The sequence below is a fragment of the Athene noctua genome, chromosome 3 (genome assembly GCF_965140245.1).
Source record: "Athene noctua chromosome 3, bAthNoc1.hap1.1, whole genome shotgun sequence".
Taxonomy (NCBI): domain Eukaryota; kingdom Metazoa; phylum Chordata; class Aves; order Strigiformes; family Strigidae; genus Athene; species Athene noctua.
The window spans coordinates 71,662,079-71,684,828 of NC_134039.1; the positions used below are offsets into that span (position 1 = coordinate 71,662,079).

General features: G+C 42.0%; 2 protein-coding genes across 9 annotated transcripts in view; both read right to left on the bottom strand.

Moving 5' to 3' along the window:
* The window catches only part of LOC141958792 (sucrase-isomaltase, intestinal-like), a 61,880-nt gene extending 48,727 nt beyond the window's left edge, over positions 1-13,153 (bottom strand). The window contains exons 1-4 of the mRNA XM_074901680.1: positions 13,108-13,153; positions 9,689-9,923; positions 9,145-9,247; positions 8,916-9,061 (exon numbers count right to left, since the gene is read on the bottom strand). Of these exons, the coding sequence (XP_074757781.1) occupies positions 8,916-9,061; positions 9,145-9,247; positions 9,689-9,923; positions 13,108-13,153 (530 nt within the window). The remainder of the gene's footprint in view (positions 1-8,915; positions 9,062-9,144; positions 9,248-9,688; positions 9,924-13,107) is intronic.
* Positions 13,154-14,753: 1,600 nt separating this feature from the next.
* KIF21A (kinesin family member 21A) overlaps positions 14,754-22,750 on the bottom strand; it is a 94,240-nt gene continuing 86,243 nt past the window's right edge. For all 8 annotated transcript variants that reach the window (XM_074903280.1, XM_074903283.1, XM_074903279.1 and 5 more), the window contains 3 exons: positions 21,180-21,350; positions 18,022-18,221; positions 14,754-16,021 (listed from right to left, as the gene is read on the bottom strand). In XM_074903280.1, the coding sequence (XP_074759381.1) occupies positions 15,928-16,021; positions 18,022-18,221; positions 21,180-21,350 (465 nt within the window). In that variant the 3' untranslated portion in view covers positions 14,754-15,927. The remainder of the gene's footprint in view (positions 16,022-18,021; positions 18,222-21,179; positions 21,351-22,750) is intronic.

Consider the following 22,750-nt stretch of genomic DNA (forward strand, 5'->3'; position numbering starts at 1 on the left):
GCGCTGAGCAAACCACGGCGTTATGCAGAAACAAAAGGATGCTGGAGGGGAAAAGCTTTGGGAAAAGCTTAAATATCTGTCCTAACTCATTGAGCACTCTCCATGATGTCTGTTCAGAGGATGTGAGGCTTTCTACGTTCATGGTACCCACATTATGGCACTGACATTTCCCATTGTGAGAGCAATTAGTGTTACCATGACATTAAAAGTGCTCCTTCCGCTCAGTATGTCCTCTCCCTGCCCAGGAGGGTCACCGGGGTGGTGCAAACCACAACCCTAGGAACAACCCCTCTGCCCCACCGTGTCTTTAAATGGCTGTTTTACAGCTCATGCATTCCCTTGGGCCACTGTCATGCACTCTACTCCAGCATGGCATCGCCAAAGTAGTGCCCTGCTCTGCACCCCTCCATCACTCAGCTCCCCAGGGGCCACCACTCCCAAGAGTGCAGCTCCCCATGCTGTGCTGCCAGCCATCACTCCCCATCAGCCTCGCCTTTGGTAGAGCTCCCCTTGCCAGAACAGCCATGCGCTAAATATAGCACTAACTATGACATGAAAAGACTGGTAATGATTCTCTTTTTTTTCTGGGCACTGTTAGGTCTTCTCCATCTGAAGGGAATCACAGACAGGTTTTCCCCTTGCACCTCACTCTGCCGCCCCTCCCAAGTGGCTGCCCTTGTGCTCTGCAACACACAGTGGTAAGCTGTTGTGTTACTTTATGTGTTTGCTTGTGTTGTGTTGGCAAAGAGCAATCATTTTAAAAAAAATAATTATGTCTGTCATTGCTTAAACACTTGGAGACAACAAAAGAAAATGTTATATTTCTCCCACCTCCCCTCCTGTTGGTTTAGAGAAGATAAAAGGAACAAAACACGAGGGAGCATAAAATGACACCATGTGTGAAGGAATTCGCATGGTCCTTGACAGTCCTACAAACCATAATAGTGCTATGATGGACAACAGAAGGGATCTAAAAAATCTAAAAATACAGCTGAGAAGCTGTTCACTGTCAAAAATTCAGCCCCTACCAGCAGTTAGACATGGCAAAGCCTGTGAAGACAAGAACCCTTTTCTTTGCACAAGAGGTAACAGCTGCACTCAGGTTTGCTGCTGAAAGTCCTAACACTTTAGGGTCTCTGTGGTGAGAACACTCCTACCTGTGGAAATAAAAGCGGGCCTCTCCACATGCCTGCCTGGCCCATTGTCTGCTAAAAGTTGCCTGCTGCAAATCCACGAAGTCTGACTGATAAAAGCTAGAGTTTTCTTTCAAACACTGTCCACTATGTTCAAGAGTAAATCTCTCTCTTTTTTAACCTCATATCAGGAAAAAAGAATGATTTAGGATTGAAAAGGTCTGTGTGAAAATTGACATTTCTGGTCAGCAAGGGAACATCTCACATTCAGCTGCCAATACTTGGGTCACCAGGATGAACCATAACTGCAGAAGATCAGGGAAATTATATTAAAGGAAGGTGGGTAAGCAGGTAGGTAAAACATCCTGTTCATGTTGAAGGTGTAGTTTATGACTAAAATTGTCACAACGTTTGAGGGGGATGACTAAAAGGCAGTATAAAATGGTTTTCAGAAGTGCAATCATCAGCCCTTTGTAATATGAACTGGACATGACAATTTACCTGGTTGAACGACTTCACTCTGCTGAAGTTTAGAGGAGACCAATAATGGCAGCGTGTGCAATGGCTCACTTGCTGTGAGCAAGCAGCTGGTGCCACTTATAAAGGTGGTCTTATAAAAACCTCCAGAATTAGGAGACTTGGGACATTTAGATGACACATCATTAGGACATACATCATGCATTATCTGGACATTAAAAAATAATTTTATGTTGAGAGAGGGTCTTTTTTAATCCTTGTTACAATGAATCCAGGAGAAATGAGCTCATTACTTTAAGGTGTGAACACCTATCCCACTCAGTCTCTTGGAGAAGATGTCCTCTCTAACATCTGCTTTTCTTGGCCTCCAGAGCCTTGTGAAAGGAAGAACAACATATATATTATCTGTGTGCAAATTCAGGTGGAAACTTCACATGTCTATCAGAAAAGTGGGTCTAAGCCTCCTGGCAGAGCTTGGGCATACGTTTTCAGAGGGCACAGAATACTGCAATACGTGCAGGCTGCCTATAAGCAATAAAGCAGTAAAAGCACCTTAGGGACTGAGGACTGTAAGTCCTATTTTCAGATGAACCTCAAATGTACTTGGTCCTCAGCTCACCCCACATGAGCTGCTGGGGAGCATCATCTTAGGAGCTCAGGTCTCTGTGATTTTCCATTGCTCTCAGATTGCTGAAAAATGTTTCCTATCTGTGCTGGTTTTGGCCAGAGTAGAGTTAATTTTCTTCATAGTAGCTAGTATGGGGCTATGTTTTGGATTTGTGCTGAAAATAGTATTGATAACACAGGGATGTTTTAATTACTGCTGAGCAGTGTTTGAGTCAAGGCCTTTTCTGCTTCTCACATGAACCCACCAGCAAGTGTGCTGGGGGTGCACAAGAAATTGGGAGGGGACACAGCTGGGACAACTGACCCCAACTGACCAAAAGGATGTTCCATACCATATGACATCATGCTCAGTGATAGAATTAGGAGGAAGGTTGGCCAGGGGGCCTTGACTTGGGGACTGGCTGGGCATCAGTTGGTTGGCGGTGAGCAATTTTTTCGTTTGCATCACTTCTCTTTCTTGGGTTTTATTTCTCTCTCTTTGTTATTTTCCTTTCATTACAATTATTATTATTATATTTTATCTCAATTATTAAATTGTTCTTATCTCAACCCATGAGTTTTCTCACTTTTACTCTTCCAATTCTCTTCCCCCCATTCTGCTGGGGTGGAAGAGTGAGAGAGAGGCTCTGTGGTGCTTAGTTGCTGGCTGGGGTTAACCTATAACACACTGTCTCACCACAGCTGTATTCCTGATTAGCTGTAAATCTTGGGCACCACTGGACTGCAGAAGGCACACCAAGAATGAATTTCTATATGCTTATCTTACTTTTGAGGTGATTTATCAAATAGGTCAAGAAAGTCAGCACAAGTAACCAACAAATTTTCCACAAACATAACATTTTAAAAGAAAGAATTGCAGGGTATATTTACAATTATTGACACTGCTCTACTTCTACTGTATTCATCGTCGTGGTATCAGTGCATCTCCTGTAAGTGGCTGGATATTCAATGCTTCATTTTTGTTCTGAAAAACACTTTGATAAGTGATATACCTACAATACTTCTCGCCTACGTAACATAAATCGTAATGATTAGAAGACTAAAATAATGGCTTTTACAAACTAGGAACAAACCCAAGGTACCTATGTTGCACATGATTTGCTCCTGTTGTTTTCAGCAAAACTGCAGTTTAAGACAATAGCATTATAAATCATTGTAATAGCCTTGCCTATGTAAAAACATCTTCATGGTAAGTGGCGTCTGTGCTTACTACCACAATCAATAAAAAAGGCAGCTGAACTCTGCAGTAGCCTTTTTGGAAATTAGGGAAAATCTTGATTAGATTTTGGTTATTTGTGCTGTATCTTCTCAAGTGTGATAGCAAACAAGGTATTCCAAACTCTTAATAGAGAGAAAGCAGCACTTATCTGTCTTGGGAAAAATGTTCTGCCTTCCATTATTCATATGACATCATGAAGGAAAAGTCAGTTGAAGAACGGATGTTAAAGTGGAGAATCAAATCAATAGTCCATCCCTCTGCAGCCTGTCTCCACAATGGTGCAGCCCAGATATCACAGAGGAAGGCATAAGATGTCACTCAGAGCCAGTATTGCAATAATCTTCTTATGGAGGAAGTTTCTGGCTGTTTTCATAGAATTAGTTTATGTTGTGAAACATGGGGACAAAAATAGTTGTGTGGGTTTTTTTTCCGCAGATGATTTTTTTATTATGCCTGAATGTTTATGCTGCTAAGCCTCCTGTGTCAGTACTGCCCTGGGGCAACGAGTCCCACAGAGTAATCACACACTGCAAAATGAGGATGTCTTTGTTATTTATCACTGCCTTAAAGCAAACAGTTCCCGGCCTTTTACACTCTGCTCTTGAGAAAGTCTATGCTTTCCTGAGGCCTTCATGCTCATACTTGATACTACCTCCTCCAGTCACTGCTGCTGTTAGCGGCAGGAGCATAAAGTAGAATAGCACTCAACCTGAGAGCACACACCACTAAATAACGCAGAGGCTCTGTTTTGCTCCCTCACTAGCCTTATTACAACCCAAAATTTTCTCTTCTGTTTTTATTACTGTAGGACCCTGGCCAATGATGGGCCAGTTTCCCAGTAGAGTTGCAAGATCAGCTAGGATAGAGTGAGAGAGGTTTTATTAAACTAAAGCTGCTTACAAATTTCCTGACAAAACTTTTGCCACTGATCACACCAATTTGCCAAAATAGGTATTTTCCAAGCACCATGGGAGCAGGGAGAGGTTTCCGTCTCTGCCCCATGAGATCAGTAGTTTGGGAGCTTGACCTTCAGGGTGGGAGACCCAGGCCCCTGTCCCTCATGGTTCAGATCTAAGACTTGCAGCCTTAAATCAACTGTAGATTTCTGTTTTTCCCCAGCAAACCAGAAAACACCTGACAGCCGTATAGGAGCAGGGGCTCTGCCTGCCCTGGGTCTCATCTGACCTCCTTGGCACCCCACCAGTGAATGCATGGTGGTAGCACCTCTTCAACCCCCATGACTCTGGAGAGCTGCTGGCATGGGGAAATACCTTCCCTGGCCTCCAGTGAAACAGCAGGAGCATGGGAGAGGGTGAAGAAGAGGAGCAGGAGCAGGCAGGACCGGATGGGACAGAGAAAAGGACAGCAGTGGAGGAAAAGGAGAAAGGTAAGAGGGAGTAAGCCAAGAGGCTTTCCTGTCAGAAGAAAAGGAGGCAGCCCAAGAGCTCCTGATCCTGCAACTCCCCAGCAGCACCTGGATCATTTCCCTGCATGACCCCATCTAATTTTTGCCCCATGCAGGCGAAGCAACGGCTGTCGCCTGATTACCTTGGAGCAAGATGAAAATGTACCAAAACTCAGCCTTTTATTCTTGCTCCTGGCTCTGCATGAGGTTTGCAATCAGCTGTTAATGTCTCTCTCCTCACACAATTCATTCCTCTCCCCCTTTACATGGAGCCCTGAGTTTGTCCCGCCTTCCTTGAGATGGCACTTGGGTAGTTCATCTACAGCAAAAGCTCCTCAAAAACAGTGAGTGGGAGAAACGCCTGTAAAGCACATTCAGGAATACCTCAAAGTCTCCACTGCCTCTCCCCTGCAACGGTTCCAATGTAGTATTAAATCATTCCTCACAAGGAGGAGGCTTTGTGTGCACGAGTGGCAGAGCTGGGATGGGGTTTTATATCAAGCAGACAGACAGGGAGCCTGCTGTCAGCTATCCCATCACTGCAGAGTCTGTGGCACAAAGACACTGATGACACAATAGACTGCACCATGGAAAGGAGAGGAGAGAAATACAAGCATGAACTTTGAAAGAACAACTCAAACCCCCCACATTTCTGCTCGGGACAGGCTTCTCCCTCCCCATGTGGACTGTCAGCTGTGCCAGAGCACTCTGGGGATCATGAGGGATTTTAGGCTTTTATGGGCAGTGGGTCATCCAGCAGTGTAAAGCTGCTGGTGAGGGATAAGGAGCATCACATCAAACAGATTTCTCAGAATTTGGGATTGCTTTACAATGGGAAAGTTCTTCCTTAGAGACATTATAAAGGTCCATCAGAGTACCTGGACCTGTTTTGGTGTAGAGAAAAGTTATCATCCACCCACACCTGGGGAGTGCAACCGCAGCACCTGTTGAATAGGCTTTATTTGACAAGATCAACTGCTCTGAGCAATATTTTTGTGCATATGAAGATTAATGATTGATTCAGCTGTTCATTGAGACAGCAAGGCTGTGGCCATTCACATCTTAAAATAGGAGGCTGAAGTACCTCCAGGTGTTACAAGCTTGCCTGTTTCTCAGGGACACTTGCCTACACAGCCTGCTGTAGCCTGGCACAGCCATGGAGGCCACCAGCTGTGCAGCTGGGTGCCTGGCCCTGGGCATGCTGGGTGCCCTGGAGCAGCAGACCCCACTTCTGGAGGGAGCCCAAAGGAAAAGATTTGGGTTTTAGCGCCTTCTCTGCACCTAGCAAAGGGATGGGGGACAAGGCAATGATGAAGATGCTCTGCAGTGGTTCCTGCTGAGCCTTGGCTACAGCTACGGAGCACACTTAAACCCAGCTCCCACTTGTCCAAACCTGCCTTTGCGCAGGTTGAACTAACATGAAAGTCTACTTAACATACCAGATGCCACTGCTGTTCCCCCAGACCCAGGCAGCCGGTGCAGTCACTGATGATAACGCTCCTGTAATGCTGCTTGCTGAGGGTTCATCCTCCCCAGTCAAGAAAATGCAGCCACCAATGGCTTTTAGGCCAGGATATATAACCTGCTTTCCTGTTTTGAAAGAAGATTTCCATCTGCACAGCTCTTCTGGTGGCTAAAGAGGTTGCAAATCCCTCTAAGTCAGGCTGTGGAGGTATCCCTGAGCATCTGCATTCACTCACGCCAAAAGGACAGACAGGCAAGCAAATGAAAGGGAAGCATTATTGTTCCTCACACAGGGAATTTAACTCCAAATACAATTCAGCTGTGAGAGGAATGGCTCCCTGCCGGGATGTGATCCTTCAGTCTGTAAGTACTGACTGTGCCATTTCACATGAAACAAAAATTCCCAGGAACATATAATTTCCCTTTCTATATGCAAAATCCTGTGCCATTGTTTGCAGGATAAAAACCCATTAACTGCACATTATATTCACTCACAGTTTCATCTTTTTCAAGTCAGTTGGGTTTCAGGACAACTCCTTTACCTGCCTGGAGGCAGCGTATGCTTTTCCAGCGGCGATGCTTGATAGCAGAGCATCGCTGCTGAGTGCTGTGCGATGTTACTAACCAAGACTGCCCTCTGCCTTCCCCGGGCTCTGCAGCACATCGCTGTTGCACCCCATGCCTGTGCTGCTGCTGAGCGCAGATTTCGGGGGATGAGGGTTGCCCCACTGCCAGGGGATGGAGGAGGCTTCCCCAGGCCCATGACAGGCCAGACAATGTACCCTTCTGAAAACCTGCTCAGCAGGGACCAACTTGTGCTCCTCTGCCTCTTGCTGGAGCTGAACCTTCAGCAGCTTAGCAGATCAAACCCTGCATGTGCTTCATGGCAGGCCCCTTCCCTTACTGGGACATCCCAAGTCTGAGGATGCCCTGACTAACTGAGGCTAAACCCTTGGGATTTGGGTGCATATGTTGAGGGCTGAATGGGAACAGGCCATGAGCTACCTGCTCGCCATGTCTTGGTATGCATTCACCTCTTACATCACCATTGCAGTTAATAAGCCTTTACAAAATCTCTTATTACAAAGAAGAAAACTGGGACTTTAATATAAGCCCACTGCTTTCACAAAGCTGTTAAGTCGTATGAGTAATGCATAATACATTCATTTACCGTAGCCTGCAAGAAGAAAACTTTACAGAATTGACTGTAACATGTATAAAAAGAGATGCCATGAGATTGCAATTTAAAAGGATGGCCAGCTAATTAAAAACCCAGTGCATGGTTCCATCTGCAGATTCAAACCATTCTAGAGACTGTATTGTCTTACTCGCATCACATATGTTAAGTCATACTTATCTCGCTCGCAAAGATAACACTTATATTTTGAGTCTGTTTAACAAAGAGTTTCTTGTGAGGGGGGAAATCTGAGCTGATTTTTTAATTTCTTAATTTAGGGCTAGATTTTCTAATGCATAAAACAAACCACTTGTATCCCAATGACCTTCTGGCAATGTGCTTGTACTAGTGGTGGAGCACAAGATGGGCAGAGCTGGTGCTGAGGACCCAGTAGGGGCTTGCTCTGGCAGCAGCCAGATGGCATTGCATGTGCTCCCAGAGCACACCTTCAGGTAAGGCCATGTGGAAGGGACCTAATCCATGCTCCTCAGGACCACTACAAAGTCAGCCAACACACAAGAGGTGGCTATAATCAGGAGATTCACATCAAAAGGTGCTGCTGATCAGAATTAAAATGCTAATATAGGCGCAGCCACAGCCTGATGAGAATGGTACCCATATTTCTATGTTCTGTGCATCTCTTTTGCCCACCTGAGTCAAGCAGTGACAGCCCAGAGCAGTCTGTAACACTGTCATTTGTCACTGCAGACAGCCAGAGACTGCTGCTAATGACACGCTGTAGCATCCCTGAATGAAACTGGCAGGAACACACCTTGACTGGGACTCTCTTGCCAAGTAGCATTACACACTAAAGATGTGTTGGTGGAAGCCAAGGAAATGGGGAATTATAACACCTGGTGACATTTGCTAGTGAGGGGAGCTTTTGCTGAAGTTAAACTTACAGTACCAGCTTGAGAATATAACTGGTATTTTTGCAGAGTGAAAAACTAGACCCACGAATGCCATTCACTGAAATCAGTGGAGGTTGGAGGTTTACTGCTTCTGTGTCTTTGAGCTTTAGTTTACTAGACCTACCTCTTGGAGAGCGTCAGGAGATTTGGTGCTCAATTTGTAGTATATAAAAACAACCCAAATTTCAGAAACCCTAGTTGATGCTTTCAGAAGTTGAGTATACCAGTGTCTCAAGCTGAGAAATTGTAGCCTCAAAAGTTATTTGATTTGCTGAAAAACCTTTCATACATGCACATAGATAATTGTATGTTATACAGGCATACACTTCTATTAATAACGAGTGTTTTCCAGGGAGAAGGCATAAATCTGTGTTTATGCCACATCCACTTGGTGCTTGAGCATGTGTCACACAGACCCAAGCAATAGGTTGTGAGGAAACAGTGCTTGCCCTGTCACACTTAATGTCTGTGAAAAGTGATGTGAATGACATCTGGTACTCACAGCACAGTGCCGGTGCTTTTCCTCTTGATCCTGAAGTGTGAGGAGTCATCCACAAACTCCACGTCATAGTTGGCCTCGTCGGCGGTAACCCCAGGGGAGTCGATCTTGAGTGGGACTTCAAACCGCTGTCTGTTGGGGTCGTAGAGCTACGGCAAGTCAAGGAGGAGGCAGGTTAGCTCATTCATTAGTGTGCATTGCTTTGGTTAAATCATTCCCCTCCAATACTCACCCTGAACCGGAGTCTGTCCTTTGTCTGGAACTCCACTTCCAAGATGACTGGGGAGATGTCATTTCCGAAAAGGGACAAGGCCTGGCGCTTGTTCAGTGTTACCCTGTGGCAGAAACACATGCTGGTGCCCACCACTGCTCTCTGCCTGCAGTCACCCTGGTGCAGGCTGGGAGGAACGACTCAACTAATCTGTGCCAGCTCTTTAAAAATAAATCATTGATCTAATGAGAAATAATCTCCGAGGTTAGTTTAGGCTCTCCTTACCATTAACGGATAAAACAGGTGCTACTGAAGCAAGGAGACCTCATGGTTTCCCGGGACACAGCTCCCAGAGTGGGAGGGACCACCCTGTGTCAGCAGGATGAGTGCAGGACCCCAGCTCTGCGTGGCTTATACACCAGGGAAATATGTCCATTACCCTCCTCATCACAAGCTGAGCATGTGGTAGCGAAGCAGCTTGGGAAAGGTCTCCGGTGAGCTGCCCCTGGGGCAGCAGCCATGGTCACCATGCAGTGCCAGCCCCAAAGGAGCTGTGTACACTTACCTCCAGCCTTGGGCTGTCTTTTCCGTGCTCCCGCCCAGGGAGTAGCCGTAGGGACTGTCCTCGGGGAAGAAGCACCAGGGAGCATTGGGCACGTCGGTGGCACACCAGGTGCAGCCCCGCGCTTCACAAGCCTCCTGGGAAGCACCCGGCTGGGGGTGGCAGTCGATGCGCTTCTGCAGTGCCACAGCCCCGGCACACTGCCCGTCCTGGCCTGAGCCGAGGCACACACCTAGGGCTGGACACGGGGAAAAAGCAGCCAGAGCAGCAGAGAACCACGTTAAAAAAAAAAAAAAAAAAAAAGCAGCAAACTTCTTTAGTTATTCTTTTTTTGTTGTTGTGTTTTTTCCCCATTTTGGGGCTAATATGCCCAATACTTTTGACTAAGATGATGGCAGAGCAGCATGCCTGCTTGTGACCGAGATGAGAGCAACCAGCTTCTCTTACAAGCCAAGGCAGTGGGTCTGTCTTGTTCAGTGCTTAGAGCTGCTGGTGCTCAGCTGAAGCACGACTTGCTTGAAATACTCATGGAAAGTTAAATAGCAGGCTAAATGAAACGGCTGGTGAGGCGTGAGAGCCACACTTCAGGCTAGCTGAACAGGAGGTGTACTTCAATAAGGATTGAAACTCCTGTTGATATAAAATGCTACATTTTCTGTCTACTTATTCTCTCTTATACGCAGAGGTTATCTATATAGATATAGATACAGATATGAAAAATCAGCATGCAGCTGTGATATAGGTAAACATAAAAATACTGATTACATATATGTTTGTGCTAGGTTTCATTTCAATATTGTATGACTCTACATATATGTAGTACTAGTAGTTTGGGTTAATACAGGTATGGTTATGAGTAAGGGGAAGATGTCAGCAGTAAAAGAAAAGGCACAGATTAGTCATTCGCAGAATCATCCTGACAAAAACCTCTTAGTAAGCTGCTAAATCTTTTCCTTTTTGCAGCTGCAGGTCAAGACCTGTGGTTCCCCCTGGACAAGCCTACTGAGAGCAGGGGGACTGCGAGACGGGCTACCTGCTGTGCTGACAGGTACTATTACCAAATACTCTTAAAGAGAGCAAGCATATTGCAAGCAGCATACTTATTTTGAAGTTAACTTATGTCATTTTAGTCATTACAGCAATATTCAAATTTAAATCTACTTGAACAATAATTGTTCTTTTTCATAAAATGACTAATACCTCTGCTTTTCTTTTTTTTCTTTTTTTTTTTTTCTTTTTTTTTAATGTGGACTGTTGTGTGCTTGAAAGCTTAAAACATAATTGCTGATGCAGTCTGGTCTTCTCCACTTAAAAGAACTTTACAAGCAGATGTGCACAAGCAATGATTATATATACTGGGAAAATCTACAGAATATACTGTAGATTCACTAGAAAATGCCATAATGCTGCCATGCCAAAGCTGATTTCCAAGTAGGAGATGGGAATGCTGAAAAGCAGGACCTGAGTGCCATCTACATTTGTCTTGTGAAAAAACTCTTATCCCCCCTTTGATGGAGAAGCACCTGATGCTCTCAGGACACACAGCAGAGCTCACTCCCGGCTGCCACAATGCCTCGTATCACCTTCTAGAGGCAGAAATTAATGGGTGAGAACCTGTTAACTTTCACCAGCTGCTGGACAGGCAGGCTTGGCTTCCACCTTTGTTTTCTGGGGTGGACAGTCATTTCCTACAGGGTGGCTGCTTCCTGTCCTGCATTCACCTCCCTGTGATCTGTCCCTTAAGAAAGCCCTAAATTATGATCCTTTTTTTCATCCAAATAATAGGAATATGACCATCCCTCTGCAATACCTAAATTATTTCTACTTAGAGCAGAAATCAAGGAGGCTTCATCAACGGTCTAATGAAACACTGAAGATTCTGGGCTGGGTGGATAAAGCCTTGCCTTTTTGTACCGTGTCCCTGCTGCAGATGTGGGAAAGACAGACAGATTGTAAGTCTCATGGAAATAAATGCCCTGCCTTTGTATTACTACACAGGGAATACTCCTGCCTGTTGAAGGAGGTGGAAAGATTTCAAAGGCTTTCTGCAGCCCTTTGGACACAGAGGTCCTTAAATCTGTGGAACCAGAGAGGCTAAAAAAATGCTGTGCTAAGCACCACCTGTGGGGTAAAAACCAACAGATGGCTTCTGTGTCCAGCAGCTTTGCACTGCTGTGCCTTGCATGTTACAATTAACACCTTGGCAGACAAAGCACAAAATAGAGTAAATCCATCACATTTCATTTAGTTTGGGGGCTTTTTCTAATGGGAGTCAAATACAGCATCAGCGTTCTCATTGCTGAAATCAAAGAATATGACTAAAAATTTTACATAGCATAGGTTCATGGGATAATTTATCAAAACATTTGTATAATAAAATATTTTCAAAATACTTCATAAGAAGGATATTGTGAATGAAAAAGATAGTTCAAGGGGAAAAAAAATACACCCCAGCAGTTCCCAGTAACTTTTTAAATTCCCCTCACTCCCCCATCAATATGAAGCTTGAGTTTTCCAGCAAATTTTGAAAACAAGCACTTGCATGTATGAGCAGCTGAACAAGGCTGCAACCTCATTCATGCCTTGTTCCTGGATTTACCTCTGTTATAGTACATATGGGGTAATAGCAAGTGGGAAGATGCAGTTTTCCTTCCCTACTTTTAAAAAACATTTTAGTTTTAAAATCTCTGCATCATTTTCACTGCATTTATGGTCCATGTCTGTAAACATACATAGACAATTAAATGCAAATGAGCAGTTGAACAGAGCAACAGCTATGGCTACTTGCTGCTCTTCCACAATAATTTCCATGGGAACAGAAGCTAAAGCAAGGTAGCGTGAAAGATATATGTGAAAAAATATCCCCACTGATTTTTAAAAACCTTGACTTCAATTTTGAGAAATTAGATTAGAAAATGCTGCAATAAGGCATAAGCAAGGAATTAAAGTATTAACACACACCTAATTTAATAGCATTAGTCTTTACATTTTGGGTTCATCCATACGTTTCAAAACCATTTGCTGCAGAGGTTCTCTCTTCCTTTACCTAGCAACATTATAAGATGTTTTCTCCCTTTATTTGACTCTGGACTGAATTAACCTCTGGTACACTGGGGTAAAACACACAGAAAACAAATGAACAAAGCACAGGGTAACTTTCAGTGGCTGAATGGTCCCATTGACTCCAGTGTGTCTGTGCTGGTGCCCAAGAGCTGAATGCACTGTTGGGCATGCACAGATATATTTCTAAACAATACAGCCCTTTTGTCTTCCCACAGAGCCACCTCAGATGGAGTTAAAGCCATGCCTGTTCCCTCCTTTTCCATGTAAAATGATTACCTTCCCTAATAGCTCTTCTGTTGTTACCACATTTATATTTTGCTTTTGAAGCCTATGACAAAACACAAGTGCCATATATTTACCTGCTAGCACAACAGCCCAGAAACACAGGCTCCTGATCCTCTCCATGGTCAAAGGACAATTTCTGCAGGCAGCATGGAGACTTTTATACAAGGCAGGGGCACGATAAACACTTGTTCCGATACGTAATAAGAAACACTGCAAATATTTTCTCAGCATTAGTATCTTACATGAGATTAATTATAACATATGACCTTGCCTGAATTTAAGAAAATACATAAGCAGATTAGATGGGATGTAGACAGTAATTTGTCCACAAACTTTGCTCAACTTCTGAATTCCAACTTGGAGAGAACATGACTTTCCAATGACTTCTTAGAAAATTAATTTTTCAGAGACAACGTTCATTTTTGTTAAACAAACGTCTTCAGACAATCCGAGTCCAGTGCTTACTTTTTTCTGATTTCATATTATCTTTTGTCACATATGTAGTTTTATAGAAAAAGTGAAAATTTTGGAGTAAAACAAACAGTGGAGGAATTCTCCATTAAAACAAGACACTGATACTGTGACCTTTACAAAATGACAATTTTCTTCCAAATACTCAATGCCAAGAACTTTCAGAGTACAGCTGTGTTCTATGGCAAGATCCAGTTTAGGTGGGATGTGTCCTGGAGGGAAAAAAAAATCTTTCTATGCAAACAATATCTAAGTTATACAGGTGCCTATCAGGAGACAGCTTCATAAAACAAAATGTCTGTGCTCTCAAGCATCACCTGAGAGAAGCATCTCCAATTCAGAGCGCTGCCACAACAGCCTCACCACATGGTCCCTTAGAGCAGAGCAACCTGACAGCAGGTAGTCGTTTCCTAGGTTTGTAAGGGCTTTTGTCCTGCGGTTGCAAAACATTCATACAAATCTTACACAGGCACACACACACTAAAAAACCTGCAGCTACCCAGGGTTCCCAGATGACAGCCATGAGTGTTCAGCTCCAAAACCAGGGGTCACCAAGATGTTGACGTCATTTGTGCAGCTTGGCCTGGTGGGTGGCCTTTACCCACTGGGCCAGGTGGGACCCAGCCTCCCACGTCAGTCTCGCATGTAAATCCACTCTCCACTGGGAGTTTTGCTCCAAGTGTGATAAGGTCCCAGATCTTTTGTGTGTACATCCCTTGAGTAGTCAAAAAGTATGATAAACACTAATTGGTATTGCTGCTGTTTATTTTAACTAACCTATACATTGTTTCTTAACAATATGTATCATTACTTGTTTCTGCCAAAACTTGGACTAAATCAGTACCCTGAAATCGCAAGCAGTATGCATTTTCATCTCTTTTCAAGCTGAGCTGAGAAGGAAGTAATTCCTCTAAGATCAGCAAGAGGCATCAGAACTTTTCTTTGTTTGACAGACCATATGTAATAAGGTAAGAACTGTCATCTCTTAGGAACAGGAGCCATCTGCTTCATTTTAAGTCAGCACCATACTTAGTATGAGGGAATCCCGTTAGGGTTTCTAAACACTATTAAAACACAAATAATGGCTAACAAGAACACAGATGTGGGATACCAGAACAACTTGCGGGCTATATTATTCAGCAAGCTATTCTACTGCATTGTGTAAAATTGTGCATTTTATATTTGGGGCCTTTGCAAGGTAAGTGAATTTTTTATAAGGAAGTATGATGAAAAAGGCAAAGAGAAGCAGTTCACATTCACATCTTTAATTAGGTGTTACCTACACAAGCTACAATTTACAGACTGATACCTTTTGGAAAAAAAACCAAACACACACAACCAAAAAAACCTCAATATCCCAAACACTGAATCTACATAAATTTTTAAAGTTTGCAGAATTTACAAATTAATATTCAGAGCAGTTGGGTAAATTATACATCCTCCCTCAATATCCACACTCTGAGAGCTTTAAAAGTCATACAGGCACAAGATAAGATATTGTCTTTGTACAACCATCTATTTACATAGCTTTTTCCAATACACGTGGTTCAGTTCTCAAAGTAACTGCCAAGGTTTGCAAAACAGTGTATTTAAAATACATTTAGCAGCATATAAAATTAGATAAAAAGGAAAGACATTTTGCTTTAAAAAAGAAAATGTGAGATGATAGAAACAGATCCATAAGAAAAATAGATTAAGATATATTTCCGTCATGACATTAAGAACACCTAGTCATTACAGAATATAGGCAAAACACTAATAAAACATATCAATTTAGGAGCTTTTGAGTTCTAGTCCTGAGCACAGAGTATACATAGCTGCACAACTTTGGTCAACAAGGATTATATGCTAAAATTAATACAAATCATATGGCATCCACTGTTAGCATGATAGAGCTGTGTCAGATATACGTGTCATTAACAGCTTCTTCCCATCTTTTATTCACTCCACTTTTCTAACAACAGTGTAAGGTGACCTTTAGAATTTTGAAACAGCCTGTCATAATCAAAGGCTTGTTACTGGGACATCATCATTACCCTGCTACCCTAAAATGCAAAACAGCTGATCATACTTGTCAGTGAAATACAGCAGAGCACTTCTGTTATATGTTGCAGGTTATAATTTTGAGATGGTCAATAGAGAAGACTGATTTCCAGTTAATTTAAACTGCAAGTGTTACATATGCACACAAATTCAGCCATAATACATAGACATATATATGTGACCACTGAGACACAAGCATGTTACCAAGAGGTTATTTTTTTCTTAAATACAGTACATATTTTAAGGACAGCAGGTCTAGTAGAAGAGTTCACTCTTATTTGCCAGTTCATTCCAGTCATCGGTGTTTATCTAATAAGCGTGCAGCAAACTGCATAGAGTGCGCCTCAAATTCATCAATATATTTCTTTATCCCCCTCATTTCAGTTACTGGCAAGATCTTCACTTGCATCTCCTGTATCTGAGATATGTCCATCTATTACATTTCGAGCTTTCCAGATCCTCACAGTCCGGTCACTGAAAAACAAAACAAAGCAGTATTAGAGCTGGGTAATTAAATTGGGGTGGGGGACAGTGGACTGTGAGGTTGTCTTATTCAGAAAGGCATTGCTGGCAAAATAAGATTTCCTTAACGGATTTGCAAGGGCCACCTCCAGGCGACTTTGTAATCTAAGATGTATAACATTTAAGTTTCCCTAACCTTACCACGGCACTGACTTCTACCTTTAACCATCTAGGCAAGTACAAAGATTATATGTCTAAGGAAAGTAAAATCCTACTCTGCTATTACTTAATTTTTTGAAATACAACTAATGGTAATAGGCTTAAGTAGATTGACATTAGAGAAGAGCTTCCATCATGGAACTATCTGCAACTCAGCAGACCACAGCCAAACAGGCAGTGTACTACAGAATTGGAGAGACAGACTCAATAGGACAAGACTACTTCAAGTGTGAAAAGTTTAAACAGGTTAAATCAAAGAGGGCCTGAAACGTCCTCTATTTGCATGAGAAGTGGCAGTCTATAACAAGAAAAGGTAAAAAAACCACAGAACCACAAGACTATAGAAAATCCTAACACTACATTTCCTTCCCCCCCCCCCCCTCCCCAAACAAACAAACAAACAAAAGAGGCAAAACAAACCAAAACCGTTTGCCTGGTGCTGGAAAGCATAGAACAGTGAGCTGGTGTTCAGAAGCCCAGGAGAGGCAAGCTATAATTCTGTACTTTTGGCAGCAATTACTATGTACACAATTTTAAAGTATGTGTAAGTAAAGTATAATGTGGAATGTGTTATAAAACTCTATTATCATAATTAAAAAGTAAAATAAAGATTTTGCCTTGTTAAATAGCAATTTATCCTGTGCAAGAGAAGTTACAATTTCTCATAAATACTGAGTTATGCAACTAGAAAACACTGATTCATGTATTCCTTATAACCCCCTCAAAAAAAGCCAGGAGGCAGTAGTTAGGATAGACTTTATCACAGAACAGAGGTTTTCTGACTTGAGACTTCACTTCACTGTAAATTGTCAGGAATACCCTAAGTTCTGTAGACCTTCACCACAATGCTACAAGTGCCAAAGGCTGGGATTTTCTTTCACTAGTAATAAAGAATATATTTCAGATGCATGTATGTTCTAAACTTATTAATGATCTTTAGGCAAATAGAGACATAAGCTTTGATGTCTCTACCCCTATCTATTAATGCTTATACATAGAAATTGGCCACCAAATATGGAAACTAGGCAACTTTGAAATCCTGCTTTGTTCAGAAAACCAGAAGTGTTCATGATTGGCACTAGAAGATAACACAATAGCTTTAACAGCTCTTGTGCTCAGACTGTGCCACTAAGCAGGCTCTGCTGCAGTCTCCTGCACTTTCTCCAGAATGAGGCATTTTTCTTGGTCAAGTTGCCTGAGTTTCAGGCTCACTTTTACTGAGGATGCAAATACTCAAACCAAGGTGTTTAAAGGACAGTAGGATGGCTTGCAAAGCTTCTGCTATGCACCAGCACTTAAAAACAAACAAAAAACCCCAACACCACCAAAAAAACAATGGCTTTTAGAAAAATTCCCACAGGTCAGGAATCAATCCTAGCAGCCCAACTGTAGACACAAGCTGGTAAAGTTCTCAACTATTGCCAAATTTCCCCTGCAATCCTATAGATTAGTAGCCTCCAAAGGTTTTTCATGCACCCCACTACTGAAATATTTTTGAGCACCTAACCCCTATGTGTATTTATTAATCTATAAATTATATATACATGTACTACTGAAGTTCTAATATTTTCTTCCTGCACCCCAATGGATCATGTTGTGCATCCCCTGGGCTACATGCACCCCACTTTGCAGACTACTGCAGTAGATTATTAGCATTTAGGGGTATGGATTATGTCTCCCCATGCTTGCTATGAAGTGGCTTACACAACTGAAGATGTCCTAAATACATTTACATGGACAGAATTCTAGCAGAAACTCTGGAAAAGAACGATTCATGGAGAAGAAAAACTCACTCTGCTGCTGTGAATATGTGGCTGGAGTTGGTGCAGATTGCATTTATAGGGCTGTCATGTCCCTTCATCTCTGCAATGGGTGCAAAGGTATCCACATTCCAGAGCCTGAGGGTGCCTCCTCTGCAGCCACTGAGCAGAACTGGAGCGCCAGGTACCAGGCCAAGAGCACACACCCAGTCTTTATGAGCATTAGGAACTTGCTGAAAAAGAGAAAGCAGGCAAGTCTTACAGGGCTGCAAAAACTTCTAGAGGAACAAGCGCAGAAATGGAAAAATCCCAGATTCTATAGACTGATTCCTGTCCTGCAATAGATTTGTAACACATTACTAGGTATATCCTAGCCCAATGGATTTCCTTCTTTACAGCAAGGAGGGTGCTATGTTCCATGACACTATTTCTATAACACTAGTTTGCCTGTCTTTGTGAAATAGTAGTGCAAAACAAGATGAAAATCTAATATGCACAACTGACTGACATGGAACAGAAATCGATTTAGGATCATGCTAAATCTGCTATGTTCAAATGCATATTTGAACCTATGGTCTCTGTATATGTTTCAAGTCTGTCTGTAAAACAGTTATAAAACACATAAAAAGAAAATCCAAAATGCTGCTCAAAAAATATACCAGGGAGATGGAAACTGTTTCTATATTTGCCTTCCTCCTTTCTTCTTTTCATATTACTCATTATAAATTGATTTTGTGATGTAGCACTTAACAAAAATACATTAATTCTTTATTGAGGAAAAACACTAGCATTTTACTGCTAATTCAGAAAGGAAAATGCTGCACAGACCAGCTGAGAACAACATCCATTTGGTACCACCACTGGGGAAATAATAGCCCAAGCTTGCTGTCTTTTAAGGTGGCCAATAGTGGCTCTTCTCCAGCTCAGTTGGTAGGAACTGCTTTGCTTTGCTGCCTTTCTCATATTATTGAGTACATTCAGCTTTGTCGGATCATCTTGGTGTTTAATCTACAATATACACTGCTGTCACAACGCTGGGGGTCTGGTCCTGCAGCACTTCATGAAACTGGGAGAGGGAGTGGTTCTATAAATCTTAATTTTGTCACAGCAGTGTTTTGTGGCTTGGGGTGTATAACACCAAGTGAAGTAGATAATCTCCAAATTCCGTTGAATAGCATGTTTGTTAACTGATTTTCATCTATTATAGAGGATCAGACTTGTTTAACACATGTACGCCAAACCAGGACCTCTGTTGAAATTTATACTTTAAAGCAGCTCAGATCTGTTTCAGGTTTGGTTTGTTTTTTTTTTTTTCCTTCATCTAAAACAGTCAAGTGTGCACACCAAAGGAAAGGTGCAACAACAGAAATTCTGACTGGATATGAGCGGGGGCAAATTCATACAAGAGTAGTTTGAGGAGTGCAATGGGTCACTCAGAGCAGCTGTTCAATCTGTGACCTTGGAGATTTTGAAAACTCAGCCAGGCAAGGCCTTGAGTAACCAGACCTAAATACAGAGCTGGCCTTGCTTGGACCAGCAAGCCAGCTTTGTACTGTGTGGCCTCCAGTGGTCCTTTCACCCTTAATTACCCCATGATTAGCAAAAGTAACAGCACTTTTCTTCATTCCCTAAAAAAACAGTGAATAAAAATTAATTATATTGTTTCGTCAAATGCTTTTGTCTCATCTCCTTGAAAAACACACATTTTATAGAAATAAAAGGAAAGAAGGAAGCATGAGGTCATTTTTATTAAGTTCTACCTGTAAAATCAAAAACCAAACAGGGGAACATGAAGTATAGAAATTATGAAATGCACATATACCAAAAGGAAAATAAGAACAGGAATACAACTGGTCCACTGTTACATACTACTTCACTCCTGCCCCCATATTCTTTCTGATGTTAAAATAATTGCAACGGCAAAAATGCATATTGCATAATATTTTAATGAGCCTAAAATGCAAGAGTGAAGATGGTTCTTACAACTTTAATAAAGTAATTGTCAGAATACAAGATCTTTCTTGCTCCTGTGGTCCTCCTGTTTTTGCTAACAAGCTGCTTAGTACATCTCCCTAGATAGGCATATATGAGGGTAGATGTCCCAATATGGCCAGTTGAAGATTTTCTGTAAGAAACTGAATGTCTGAATTCTTATTTTAACTCTGAAGTCTTAGTAGTATCCTGAAAAAGAACTGGCACACAACTGGACAATTTTGAAAGAAGGTCAAGAAAGTTTCTATATTTATGGAATACTAAGTATGCCCAGCTAGAAATTGTCTTGTTAAGGTGACCAGTCCATTATTCTCTGATGTCCCAAAACTTTAATATTCTATTTGTTTCCTTGCTATCAGTCTGCACATTAAATGCACGTAAAAGACATTCCCCTGCTCCCTCCAAAAATTATTAAAAGATTGGTATCTAACAAACCTTTGCAAAAACAACAGTATCTTCCCCGCATTTGTTTTTCTGACTTCTATTTCTCACACAGAGATACAATTATTTAAGTTGAAACTGTCTCAATAACCTCTCATAAGACCCCAAAGAACAGACTGGCTTATAGCAAGCAGCCAAAAATCAAAGTTCTCCATGTAAACCAAATTACAATGAACTTCAAAGTTTCCCTGGATCTGAGGTCCTTTATGGGTATCATCTCCCCTTCCATCCTTTATGTTCTAACAGCAAACAGTTTATTATGTGTGTGTTGTATACGTTACGTAACATATGCATTGTATAACAAGATGAATGAAGATCTAAGGAGCAAGCTTTTTAGAAAAAAGACTGGGTGGAGCGAGGTAGGTTGTAAACCCTCTTCGCAAGAAAATATTCTGTACTGATCTAAAGCACTGTTTGTCATTAATGAGTTTCCAGTCCAAAATTTACCAACCTTATCGAGTGCTGCCCTCGTTCCAAAGGAAAAAAAAAAAACAAAACTAAACAAACCCCACATACTCAGAGCTAAGAGGGCTAACCACCAGAATTTCTGATACATATACTGAAAAGAAAAGCAACTGCATTCCTACTGTACATTAGATCAAGTATGTTATAATTTTCATTCTTAGTCAGTGCTCTGTGCTTTCCCTATTAAAAACATAGTATCTGAATAGTCATTGTATGAGACTGAACATTTACACAGCCTGAAAACAGTTCTACAGCATGACTGTCACATTAGCTGTGTGATTATTTTCCATTACCTGAAGAAGGTCTTTTTGAGCCAAATCCCATTTCTTAATTCCATTATCTCTGGATCCACTAAAAAGGTTGTCTCCCATAATAGCAAGTGCTTCAATGCCATCATAATGAGGAGGTTCAAAATTGTGGGTAGGAGTTACACTTCCAAGAGCCCCTTCAGTCACATCAAACAACTAAAATACATAAATAAATAAATAATCAAATATGTTAAGCACAATTATCTGCCATCTAACCAGCCTGGAAGACACAAGGCGAATAACTTCAGGGGAAAAACTTGGAAAGTCTTATTACAGGCTACTGTATCATGATGTATAGTTGACAGAATTTATATCTACTGGAACCACTCCTTTCTCCTCTTCTACCTCTTGTGCTGACTTCAGAGAAGACTGCAGAACGAAGTGCTACTACTTGGTTATGAAATACACAATATCTTCACAAGGAAGAGCCTATATATATACACCATGTGGTGGGCTAGAGAAATAAAGCTCATGAATGAGCATGGGAAACATGACTCACACTGGGAGAATTTAGCAACTTGGTGCAATGGAAGGTTTCTCTGCCCATGGCAGAGGGGCTGGAACTAGATGATCTTTAAGGTCCCTTCCAACCCAATCCATTCTATGATTCTATGAGAATTGCACAGAGAGCTGCAGGACGAGACATTAATATATTTTTCTGGACAGAGTGTTTGGCAAGGCTTACATATACATTATATGCTGATGCTTTCCATAGAGCAGACACATCTCCCTCCTATGGCTGTTCTCTAAAAATGGGGGTTTAAAACTGATTCTTTAAGTGAGGCCATTTTAACAATTTAAGGCATAACAAATCCCATCAGGTCTTTGTCTTAAGTAACCCTTCATTTTGCATTGTAGTGAGCCAGAACCCACCCAGTCAGACTGAGATGAGGAGGAACAGATGAGATGAAACTTTTTAAACTACTACCTCTGTTTCACAAGCAAATGTCAGACTTTATCCTCTATTATTTGCTCTTCATTGACCTTTAAAATGAATAAGCTTAGCAGTAAAAAAGGGAGAGCTTGGCAGTGTAAAAGAATACCTTAAGTGACTTAAAGGTATTTTGAAAGTTACTGCATTCAATTAACATGCATGAGTTCCAGCTGTAACAAAAAAGTTCAAGGATACACCAGAAAAATTGGGCACTTGGACAGAGGTGATTAATATTCCTGGCTCAGTATACAAGAGAGTAGTTTCCTGTGGCAGGGGAAAGCAGTACCTGTGACCAGACCTACTACCCACAGTGGACTTCCCATGTGCAGAAGCACTGAGAATTCCCAAACTGCCACACTGACCGTGGACATACAGAACATTTGTACTATCCTAAGTGGCTTGACAATTCTGGAGGCATTCACCTTTGCAGAACAGCCACTACTCTGAAGCACACGCGCATGGCCAAAATACTCCTGGATATTCTAGTGGTGTAAGTCAAGAAGCAGATGGCCTCATAAAGATTTACATAGACTGCCCACAGTAAGGGAGCACACAGCAATGGCAGATGGACTTCTCTGACTGTTGACAGCTATGTTTTTCCAAATGCCCTTCTACGTCCTTG